Raw genomic sequence first — 12,899 nt, forward strand, 5'->3', positions numbered from 1 at the left:
GTATTGTTGATTTTAAAGTTATAACGAAAGTTAAAAACGAAACTTCTAATCAGGTACGAAAAATGATGGATATCTTTGAAACGCATCATATCAAATATGTGACCAGCGTGGACTTCATATTCATCTCTTTACGCCAACATCTCAATGCGGAAGCAGTTTTTTCACCAGCGGAAGATTAATGTCTTGAGCTGTTGTCGATATTAGTGATTGTTATGAGGTCATAAACAAGTTAAACAACAGTTCTTTATTTTTTCCATTGCTACGAAAGATGATTGTCTTTTCTCTAGAATCCGTTCGACCCCGTAGTTTTCCAAATAATTGGCGTATATTCTTGTTGGACTAAAGGATCTGCTGGGTAATCAAAGTTTCAAACGAAGGGTGAATACATTTCTTGAATACATGTAAGACACTGTTGCAGATCCATCACAATGGTTGCTGAACATCGACGTTATAGTACGATGAAATCTTAATGCAGTATCCTCACACCATTTAACCAGGTGAACTTCAGCCTAGGCACATCGGGCCATCTGGAACGGCAAACGTAGTGATATTACATACGAAACTGTTTTGAAACAATCTGGAATACTAGCAGGAAGACGTCGGGGTTTATATCAGTGCAGGCAGGGGCATACCAGGTGTATGTCAGGAAACCAATAAAACATGGATACAAATGAAACACTGTGCAAAGTTATTCTATTCTTCTTTCTTATTATTAGGATATTTAAAGGATATATATACAGCGCACATATCCACGCAACAAAGTACATGCCTAAAGGCGCTGGAGTGTTTCCTTGATCAACGGATGTCTTTTTCTGCATTCTTTAACCAACTCAACTTCCACAGGAAACACATTCCAGCAATACCTACGTATGGGGGACACAAGAAATGGGGTTTCACACATAGTTCTCATGCAGAGAATCGAATCCCGGTCTACGATGTCACGAGTGAACACTTTAACCACCAGGTTACCCGACAGCGTTTGGTAGTGAGAGAATTCATATTGTCAGTACATGATTAATTAATATCGTCCCTAAGTTCCCCAAATCTGTTGGACGATAAATACATCCTCTGGTAAGACATATTAACAAAACATTAAACAGCTATGGTGGTAAGAACCTTAACACTTAATAATAAGATAAGCAAAACGGCGCGCATACCATTGCGCAGTAGACCTTCCATAGCGAGCATATTGAGCGAGTGAGTTTATTTCTTGTGTCATTTTTAGCAATATTCCAGCAATATCACGACAGGGGACACCAGAAATGGGCTTCACAAAATGTACCCATGTGGGGCATCTGAACCCAGATCTTCAGCGTGACGAGCGAACGCTGGAACCACTTGGCTACCCCACCTCCTCGAAGAGCATATATTGAATACTCATTGAAGTACAAAAAATGTCAGTCAGATTTAACATCAAATAAACACAACACATTCACATATACAAACACTATGAATAGCTTAAGTTCGATCTTTACTCTCGAGTTCGTGTGCTCTCACCCTGACGGTTCTCTCTGTCAGTAGCTTGTGCACCTCGTTGCCACAGTGAGAAATGACTAATAACAACACTTATTTCGGATCTTCATACCGGTGTGGTGGCGGGAAAATGGGTCGGCCACAGTTTGACCTGCATACTCTCTCATACCTACATGGGAATATGTAAGCGAGGACCCATAAACCATTAGGGTCAGTAGAGAGAACCCGTTACCGTTTTGTAGCCAGTGTGATTTCGTGTATAAATGCTCGAGATGACATGCTGATATTATTGGATGCAATGTTTATAGCAGCGGGTGGTGAAACAATTCGTTTGAGGAAATGTCATTTGATCGGATTGTGGCATATTGAATGTTCACAACTATGGTAGTTATCCGCAGTTTAACACACATCTTTGAATAACGGCAAATCAAGAAGAAATGTTCCAATGTAGAAATCGATGTGGTATTGAATATTGATTAGGTGCATGCATTGGTAATGCGTTCTTGTGCCATTGTCCAGAACTGAAAATGTGTGGACATTAACCATTGTTATGCAAGTTCCGGTTTTTATCTGAGGAGTAGCGGAAACCGATATTACCGAGAGGTATTTAACGATCAGTGACACAAAACAAGCATACTACGCGAGAGATGATTGATTGAAGCGCTCGTATTAATATTCTCGATACGCATAGGCATCCTGTCCCCGACATCCCATTCAACAACAAATCAATAATGCCTTCACTTTGTTTTCGAAACAATGTTCCATCGATACTAAGTGTTCTTATCCCTCAAATGAGGTGCATCGAACTCGTGCCTACAGTGCAAAGGTGGCCATGACCTGGCTACCACCGCCCAGTAATATTACCGGAATAAGGGAGTGGATGGGGCCTTATTACGTTGCGAATAGCGAACGCTAGAACGCTGAAGTTGAAACCACTCGTTACTAGGTACTATAGTTTACTAGGAACGGAAGTTACTAGGTATAACCAAAACTTCAGGATCGCGTTATATTCGTCTCCACAGATTCCTTTATCGTTTCAGAGATAATCAGATGGGCAGCACGTTGCAGCATGTAGAGGCCTCCTCCCAAAACCGTTGATGCAGCAAATTTAGACCAGAAACACCAAACCAGCCTCGTAACCAGAACGTGAAGAACGTAACACAGTCTGGATCCAGGGAAGAAACATATGTCGCTCAGACGCCATCGGTAAACCCTGTAACCTAAGTCTGGCGTGGGTACGGAGGCCGAAAAGAAGAAACGGCGGGAAGATGCCCACTTTTAGAATCGGAATTTGATGAAATTGACACTCTTTATTCAAGAACTTGAAGCTGATGCCCACGAAGACTGGGAAATATTCATAAATCGATAAATGGAAATGTCTGAGTTTCGAGTACTACAGCAGATAGTTGACGGGTCGCAAGCTGGGCGATTACTTTGCAGGCATCTCGATCGCTGCTGAAGTGTTGAACGCAAAACACTCCATCAACCGCCGCAACCCACCCGGCTTACCTGGCCATGCACCATAAAAGACGATCCCTCAACAACGACCCAAGGTCCCTGCCGCTCCGTGTGCTATCCAGGATACTGAATGATTGTGTGGAAATCAATACGGATGGTAGTCTCCAGTTTCTGCTGAAAAAGTGAGCAGCTGGATGCTTAAATATTTCTGCGGAAGATTTAAAACAGATGTACGTGGGAAGATGCCGGCCGCCGCTGATGACGATGATGAAGATGATGACGAGGTCAGTGAGATATTTACACACACTCAATGAATGGGAAAGCGTCTCATTCAAAGAAGCTACGCATATATATATGCCCCTCATTTTCCATAAATATTGTTGTTCTTACGTAGGCTATCACCTCGTGTCAATGGCCATTGGCTGGCCGTTTTTAGTAATATTCCAGAAATATCACGGCGGGTTTCACACATTGTACCCATTGTACCAATTAGGTTACCCAGCCGCCCCCCCTTTCAACAGGAAGGGATCGCGGGTTTGGTTTGTACGTTCACGTGATAATGAAACTACTTTGGGTGAAGAGAATGGACTTCTTACTTAAAGTTAAGCACTGTGCATGCATACTTATAGCAAAAAATCCCGCCGTAATTGCCGTGATATATAAATCCGCAGCCCAAATAGACATTTTGAAGTCCAGTTATAATCCCATCGCTGCGTGCGGAAATGTTCTCACACACTAAAAGTCTCTCAAACATTCATTTAGTCCATTCAGGAGATAATTGTAAATGCACGTAATCATACGAGCCATGGTCTTCCAAAATTGCAGGTACACTGAGCTGATGTTGTGTATAATATCTGACGGGAATACACGTTTTACGAAGACTTGTCTATAAATAATCGAGTTCTGGACCAGACAAAAACAGTGGAAATGTTATTTGTAGGAACGTCCCTTGTCATGCTTGGGATGACTTAATACTCAATCAGTTTAAAAAGTGAACAGATGTAAAATGAACACCACATCATTTTGACGTACCGATGAACATTTTATCAAGGTGTGTTGCAGGAGCTTGTTGACACATTTGAGGCCGCGATTTCCATCCTCCAGAACTGCTAAAGGAACCCTGCGACCAGACAACATTTTCGGGAACTTGGGACAGTTTCCATCCTGCTGCCGTATCTCAAGTGCACGTGGGACGGTAAATATTACACATCAGTTTGCCAACACGTTCCGGAAGAAACGCCGCGAATTTCAGTGGACATACCCTCATGGTGAACCATAAATAATATTGTCAAAATAGCGTGTAGTTAATACACTCTTGAAAACGTCATCTCTTTGCGTGACTGTAAACAGCTTCAGCGCCAAAGCTCAGCAATCTTAACTTTGCCGTGTTTTAGAAGCGTTTGGGATGTAACCTGTTGGCCAAACATGGTTCTCCACCGCCTTTCACTCTGCTTAATGAGTATGATTTTCATTACAAATGAATGAATGAGTCGATTCATGTGTATACATTTGTAGTAAAATGTATTCAATGTTAATAAGGGAGAATACGTTTACTGCTCGAGAAGCGAGATTGTGATAATTATAGAGAAATCCTATTCGACTAACACCAACAACAGACTCTGATGAAATCTCTTCGCACTCGTCTATAGGATTGTTCATCTTTCAATTGCTTATTAACTGTTGTACATGTCCAATGTCTTTTTCTTTGTATAATAGATGTTATATTTGAGTTAGCAGAATGCGATGTTCACGTGGAAACTGATTATGTAGAGAGTAGTAATAATGCGAACACTACAAAGTCATGACTTGCGTGGATTGTTTCAGAGGGTAGGCTGTTCTTTCTCTTTGCTTAACAATCAATTATTTACATTACATAAAAATGAATGAGCATTCCATATTGGGTAGATTCATACAAAAGTATGTGTTCAATGTTAATAATGAGAATACCCCAAGAAGCGATTGTGATAATTATAGAGTAAATCCTATTCGACTAACAACCTCAACAACAGATACCGATTTACACTCGTCTATAGGATTGTTCATCTTTTCAATTGCTTATTAACCGGTTGCTGTATGTCCAACGTCTTGTATAATAGATAAGTTATATTCCAGTTAACACAATGTGATGTCTATGGTGACACTAATTATGTTGATAGTATTAATAACGATGCGGGACCCTTTGAGAGTCATGCGACTTACGTCGATTGTTCCAGAGGGTGCTGCAGACTCTTCTGCTTACCCTAAGCAACATCGTGGACGAAATAGAAAATGAACTTCTTCAGGCTGACGACACCGTGTTTGACCTGCTGTTCGACATACTGAAGGAAGCATTGGCGAATGAGGATCACCGCTATATTGGATACAGAGTTGTTGAGATAGTGGATGGATGACCGGTCTAGCCAAAAATGACACCAACAAGAAGGTCCTGTGGGAAAAGGGAGCCGTTCCGGCCTCTTTACAGAGATTATGAAATTTGGATCGGACGAAGAGAAAGAGTATGCCGTGAAATGTATATGGAACTGTCTTTGATAAAACCAATAAGGAAATGTTCAAAGTAAGTTCCTTGAAGTGGATTGTTTGGTTTTGAGATTCGAGTAAAAGCTTTAATTTGCCACTTTCATTTCTCATGGTTCAGAACTAAATATATTATATTTTTAAGTGGATTAAGTATAATCATTGAGATACGCTTGTTTCTTCTGGCCATAACAATATTCTTTTAAATATTTATTAATACACGTACGCCATTAGTATGAAAGAAGGAAGGATTCCCACTGCGGAAAATTGTCAGCCGTATGTTTGGTCATTATAGGTATTGTACTGACAAGACACTTGTGACATGATGCCCTCTATACCTCTGTAGTCTGTGTAAATGGAAGAACTACAATAGAATCCTGTCAGAGGTATGGTTGTACTCTTGTACCTCTGTAAAAATTCTCACAAGGTATTACCGTCATGTTTTCACATATGATTTTTTCTCAAGTGGATTAGACCAATGATGTCCATAGGTTCTTTGATTTGGATAAAATTGCATTTATAAAGTTTCCCATTACGGAAACAAATGTCAGTCGTATGTTTGACCTGTTATAGTACTGGCAAGACACTTGTATGATGTTCCCTCTTGTATATGGAACTAATACAAATAGAATCCTGTCAGAGAGATGTATAATAAAGCGACCGCATCATCGTAGAAACATACATATAGGATGATGTACTTATAATTAGTCCTGGATGATTCTTTCTAGGAAAATAAAGAGCTGCAGCAGCTGCTTCCAGGAACTCAAGTCATCTCTCTAAAGACGTTTCTAAAGCTGCAGCTGGAGCATTGTGGGTGTTAACTATGGAAGGAAGCAGCAAATCAAGTACGTCAAGACTAACCATGGTCCTTACCATTAGCCCTAGTAGCTTGTACGTTAGCCAAAGTAACAAAACACTTATCAGGGTAATAATTGTGCATTGACCGCTTCAAGCTTGTGTGGACCTATGATATCCCGATCCAGTTAATAACCTCACGAAGCACCCATCAGTACTGGTTGTTGAAGACCCGTTGTAACCCAATTCTATATTTGGGGAAAAGCCGTAGTTTGATAGCTACATTTTCCCAAGGATCTCGTATAATATTCTGTCCTTTTCTCACCAGTAAATCGTGTTTGTTTCTATATTTTGTCCGTTTATTCTAGTCCTGTTTTCTCACTGTATGTCCCATTTTCCGCTTAATTATGCAATGTCATAAATTGTGTTAAACGTTATTTCTTTACTTATACAAGTTTATTGTTTTCACCTATTTCTACGATATAATGAATTGTTTTTCATACAGTGTGTGATTTAGTTATTTTTTTTACACGTATCTGTCTTTATAAATATCATAAAAGTATTCATATCAAATAATGCCCTTTTTCAATAGCAAAATTGAAATCGAAACCCTACAGTTATAGCGGGTCATATGCAATATCACATATATGTTTGACGTGAGGTATGAACACTGAAATACATAACGAGGTTGAAACATATACATATTCTTTCAGCTTTAAGAGGGGGCCGTGAAGGGAGGAGTAGGTCATATGGAGGTCATGCGATGATCAGTTACCAGTGGGCGGACCAGAAGCTGGTGCTGAAGGTATTTTAACATTTGTTGTTTTAATTGATCAAATATTTAATTAGTAAGGTATAATATGATGATCAGTGACGAGTAGATTGACCAGAAGTTGGCGCGGGAGGTGTCTTAAGATTGGTTTTCGGAATTGATAGTATAATATTATTCAGTATATTGTCATTTACATTGCGATTAATTTTCAAAAATAGATCAAGGAATCACTGCGCCAGAAAGGGTACAGGATCTGGATGGATGTTGATCACATGGAGGGGTCCACACTGCAGACGATGGCGGAGGCCGTTCAGAACGCTTCTGTGGTGTTGGTGTGTATGTCGGAGAGGTACAAGCTGAGTCAGAACTGCAGGTCAGGTGAGTCAACAATTTCAGGAATCCATTATTTGGTCTAGATAAGTTTGAATGTTGCAATTTTGACTACATGTAATGGTGAGTAAAATTAATCTTTATCATGTTTTATATCAGAGGCTGAGTATGCTTTCTCGTTGGAGAAGAAGATTGTCCCTCTTCTGATGCAGAGGGCATATAAACCAGACGGATGGTTGGGTATGATTAAAGGGACAAAACTCTTCTTCGACTTCAGCGGAAAATACCCGTTTGATCAGAAATTAACTGATCTTGTGAAGGAGCTTGGTGAACATGGGAAGACTCAGCAGCTCACTGATGAAATTGATGTAGGTTATGACGTAATGGTGACTATTGTGTGAATATAATGGTGTATTGATAGGTAAACATTATAGAAAACAGAAAAAATGTACATATGAAAAGCCAATGATGGATATGCTCCATCCAGGCCTGCACTTGAGGATAAGTAAGCAGCACACCATTTATTGAAATACACATTCTTACACTAAATGTACTTCTAAGTGCTAATGGTTAATATGATGATACTCTGTGTCTGATTAACAATGCGTTGATTCATTCACGACACGTATTATTAATTACGACTTGTCAATGCACGATATTATGTTTTATATTGTATGACAGTTGGATAAAGTTGTTTTTTATCTTCAGGGGTGAGATGAAGATAGTTCCGTTAATGTGAAAGCAGCTCCCTTGCCGCTGCAACAGGTCGGTCACTTGCTGACTGGTCAGTGAAGGATGTCCAGAATTGGCTCACGAAGACAGGATTAACAAAGTACATATATCCTTGGTATTTACTTGTCTGAAGATTGCCACAGTATGTGCCGTACCTACGGCGACCTCACTCAATCAGATTCAGTATATCCATAGTTCGGGATGGTAAATGTCGGTCAAATGTATGTTGGTGAAGTACAACCCCAAATATGACAAGAGAGAGTAATCACTGAATCAAGCTAAATGAATCAAACCAGAACTGATTTTCATTTGTTTCAATGACTCGTTGCTACGCAAACTGACTGGGGATGATCTATTGTTTCTGCGTGAATTATCTCACAGGGTAAGCTAGAAGGTTTGTTCCATACGTGATGGTGGAACTTCGTATTTCCATTTCATCTGGAATTTACCTTGTCTCAACGTTTTGTCCCAATCACCACGATATGATAGTATTACCTTACCCGTCAGGATTCGGGTTAAAATCGATCTTCAGTAACCCATGCTTGTCGAAAGAGGCAATTAATGGGATCGGTTGGTCAGGTCACACTTGGTTGACACATGCCATTGTAACCCATTTACGTAGATGGATGCTCATGCGGTTTGTCATTGGATTGCCTGGTGCAGACTCGATTATTTACACACCACCGTCATATGGCTGGAATATTGCTGAGTGTGGCGTTAGACAACAAACAAACAGTACTCTTCTGTTTTTACTTACTTCAAAAACACGAACATGATGACGAATTCAACAGAATAACATCAATCTAAAATTGATCATTTTCCAAAATTACTGATATCATAATGTTGTATGATTAAGATGTGTTGATATCATAGCGTTTCATATAGCAGAGGCTGGCTGGCGTTGATGTATGACAGTGAATGCTTTGAATGTCTCGTTCCACAAGAGAAGTTGAATGCTGTTCCAAATGCATGCTGTGTCTGGTACTTGTATCGAGATATGACAAAACTTTATCATTTGATTCTGAAATTCCCATTCATCTGAGGGAATTCGCTTCAATACTGGATTGTGATCGGAAAAAGATAATAACCTGTAACATTTATCCCTTCAGGCACCCGAGTTTTACTTCAGCTGTCTGCGCACTGACCTTCAGCTGTCCTTCGATGACCTCAAGAAGTTCAGCAGAGCTGTTGACAAACTGTGAAACATAATCTCAACTGTGTGAAGTATTGGATCTCATGTATATAACATTACAAATTCTCAATTCCTTGGTATGTCATTTGACGAATACGTGGCATAGGATCACTTGCAATAAGTAATACTCGCAGATGTAACTGATATTGTGTCTGCTGTATATGACACCTACCATTTCTACCTTAGTACCTAGAATCCAACAACTTCTACCCCCATCCCTACCCGACCCACTCATCCCCCTCACCTCACGCCTACCGCCACCCTTATTCGACCCACTCATCCCCCTAGCCTCACGCCTACCCCCATCCTTACCCGACCCACTCATCCCCCTAGCCTCACGCCTACCCTCATCCTTACCCGACCCACTCATCCCCCGACCCACTCATCCCCCTAGCCCCAGGGCTCCACCCCATCCTTACCCGACCCACTCATCCCCCTAACCTCACGCCTACCCCCAACCTACCTGACCCACTCAACCCCTAACCCCAGGCCTACCCCCCATCCTTACCCGACCCACTCATCCCCCTAGCCTCACGCCCACCCCCCACCCCTACCCGACCCACTCATCCCCCTAACCTCACGCCTACCCCCATCCTTACCCTGCAGGTTGACGGTTTGACAGCCAACTTATCAATTTCTTAAGAGCTTTTGCTATGCATGTTTGTGTGGATATCTCTACAGATCTCTCTAATGCTGATTTTAATGCCTTTGTTCTTAATAATATTCGTTTAGATGTTGACATCAGAAACGTGTGAATCTACGATCATGCACACTCACTACAGTCCAGATTAAGTAAACATATTTCTGCAGGGATTCTTCTGAATTGAAGTAAGAAGTTTTACATTAACTGGTAAAGGTACCAGATGCAATATAATGCTATACGTTCTGTATGCACTCTGGTAATGTAAGATAAAACCAGTGTGTATATGGCCTTTTTCTGTGGTTTTGTTTGTGAAATATACATTGTCAGAATGGGTACGTATGAACTCTCTATGATTATTTGCGATAAGCTGAAATCTGTGATATCTTTTGAATGTTTATGTAATGTTTCACAAAACTGCATATCTGTGATAGATAAAACTGATATTTTGTAGTACTGCTCGATGTGCATATTGAATCCGATATTGAATTACATGCGTCGTTGTAATGTGAAACATACAAAACTCATGTCATGTCTAGTCTATATCTATTACATGTCAATATGTGACAGATACGATAATGTACATACTGTTATTAATGATATTTTACATTTAATATATTTCTTCTAAGGTGAGGCAGCCCTAAGTTAAAATTGGAGTTTGCTAGATCATTGTTTCTGCAATGTAACCAGGTACAATCATCAGAAACAGTAACTCAGAAAGGTGAATATTGTGTAATTATTTGAAGTTGACGTTTCCTTGTATATAGAAGGTACTTTAATTCAAATAAAGCTAACCTATATTTTTATAACCACTATTATGTATTCTGTGTGCTAATTCGTTTAGTAATTACACACAAGACGTGAAAAAAACCCAATGATTTTGGGAAACGCTACTTATACTTTAACGAATTTGTAGAGGCTGTGTTAAACGCTCAGTTATGTTGTTTAACCGTCCATGTGACCGACGTCTCTATGTGTTCCAGCAAATTATCAGTTAATGTCATCATTTCATATGGTCTTGTTCGTGAAATGTTCGCTAGATCCATTGAATATGTATATCACATTTGTAACCGGAAATGATGTCACAATATCACACACACACACACACACACACACACACACACACACACACACACACACACACACACACACACACACACACACACACACACACACACACACACACACACACACACACACATGTATATAAATACAATTTACATATAGGCTCATATAACATCATTCCATATGCGCATATACAATGCACCTAGTGAGTGAGTGAGTGGGTGAGCATGGTTTTACACCACTTTTAGCAGTATTGCAGCAATATCACATCGGGATACTCCAGAAATGGATTTTTCTACCCATGTAGGGAATCGAACCCGGGTACTTCGGCTTGACAAGCGGGCGCTTTACCCAATCGGCTACTCCACCGCCCCACAATGCACCTTGTACAAATACAAACACGTGTGTTCCATTTGGTCAGGTCGTTGACGTAGCTAGTCTGTGCACTGGGAACGGGAGGTCCGACAATGGAACCCATATCTGATACATCACCATCGACAAAATAGGTCTTGTTTGTTTCATTTTCACTCACCTCAGGCCTGGATATATTTATTTCTTTTGTCAGAGTGTTAAAACCAATGTTATGCTTTTCATACGTTCAGACTGTATTGAAATGCTTCAATGACTGACGTACACTGTATACTGGTCAGCACAGAATGAATATGAGATCGGACATATGCATGCACCCCTATACTCGGTTTTGTGTCTCATACAGATGTACAGATAAAAGAATGATCAAAGAGAGAGTGTAGGTATCCGGATGTTTTAAATGTCTTTGAATCAGGTTTCCTAACATGCAGACATTGAGACTGAGTGACCTATGTTGAACGCAGCTGTTTCCATTATCTACCACAGTGACTGTATATATGCTAAATGTGGGAAATAATCCCGAAGTGATTTCCTTCGCAGGCGTTTTCCACTCTAGTGAAACCTATGGTTAGTAAACAGCATAGAAAAAATCGCGGCCAACCTGGATTCGGACCCGCGATGACAGGATTCTGGCGTTCCCAAGGGGGGCAACTCTGCACAACGAATTTAGGTTTCAGAGGATTAGGCCACCTATGCCCCCCTTCGATTTCGTGAACACTGCTGTCGGGTCTATTACTGTTACAAGAAAATGGACGCGACCAATCAACGTCCCTACTACACCAACATCATCACAGTAGTGAGTGAGTTTAGTTTTACGCCGCTTTTAGCAATATTCCAGCAATATCACAGCGGGGGACACCTGAAATGAGCTTCACACATTGTACCCATGTGGGGGGTTCGAACCCAGGTATTCGGCGTGACGAGCGAACGCTTTAACCACTAGGCTACCCCACCGCCCCACATCATCATAGTAAAGTTTCAAATAATCGTGAAACGACATCGAAAAACATGTCGATGATGAGTAGGCGCAAGGTACTTGGATATGTAAAGGGGGATGATATGCCAGTATGACAATACTCCCGCAATACCACGGCGGGTGACACCATGGGCTTCACACATTCTACCCATGTGGGGGAATCGAACCCAGGTCTTGAGTTAACGTTTTAACCACCAGGATGGCTGCCCCACCGCCCCCTTAGTTGACGAATTCATTATGCCAGTAGATCAATTGATATCGTCCCCAAATCTGTCCAATGATGAATACGGCCGTGTGGTATCAAATATAGAAAAAGAAAAACACCGATAGGAGTTAGAAAAACTTAACACTTCATAAGATAAGGAAAAAAGCGGCGTGAATGAAATACCAGCTATATGAGTTATAGTGAGTACAACTATGTCATTCAGACTAACCACACACACGCACACATAAACAAACACTATGAATAGCTTAAGTCTGATCTTTACTCGAGTTCGTGTGCTCTCACCCCTGACGGTTCGCTGTCAGAGCTTTGTGTACTCGTTGCCATGGTGAGGATGACAAATAACAACACTTCTTTCGG

The 12,899-nt window shown here is 40.8% G+C and overlaps 1 protein-coding gene across 1 annotated transcript; it reads left to right on the forward strand.

Annotated features, from left to right (window-relative positions):
- The first annotated feature begins 5,411 nt into the window (after nt 1-5,411).
- LOC124271941 lies at nt 5,412-7,743 on the forward strand. Its single transcript, XM_046707112.1, has 5 exons — nt 5,412-5,485; nt 6,174-6,290; nt 6,954-7,045; nt 7,231-7,390; nt 7,502-7,743. The coding sequence occupies exons 2-5, from the start codon at nt 6,269-6,271 to the stop codon at nt 7,741-7,743; spliced, it is 516 nt and encodes a 171-aa protein (XP_046563068.1). The 5' UTR covers nt 5,412-5,485; nt 6,174-6,268.
- Nucleotides 7,744-12,899: the final 5,156 nt, after the last annotated feature.

This window comes from Haliotis rubra, unplaced genomic scaffold (genome assembly GCF_003918875.1).
Source record: "Haliotis rubra isolate DU_JTF1 unplaced genomic scaffold, ASM391887v1 Scf1646, whole genome shotgun sequence".
In the NCBI taxonomy this organism is placed as follows: Eukaryota; Metazoa; Mollusca; class Gastropoda; order Lepetellida; family Haliotidae; genus Haliotis; species Haliotis rubra.

Excerpts from the sequence above, each read along its gene's own strand:
- LOC124271941 (XM_046707112.1), top strand. The coding sequence starts at position 6,269 with ATGGAAGGAAGCAGCAAATCAA. Across the intron at positions 7,046-7,230 it reads ACCAGAAGCTGGTGCTGAAG|ATCAAGGAATCACTGCGCCA; the intron begins GTATTTTAACAT and ends TTTCAAAAATAG. Across the intron at positions 7,391-7,501 it reads GAGTCAGAACTGCAGGTCAG|AGGCTGAGTATGCTTTCTCG; the intron begins GTGAGTCAACAA and ends GTTTTATATCAG.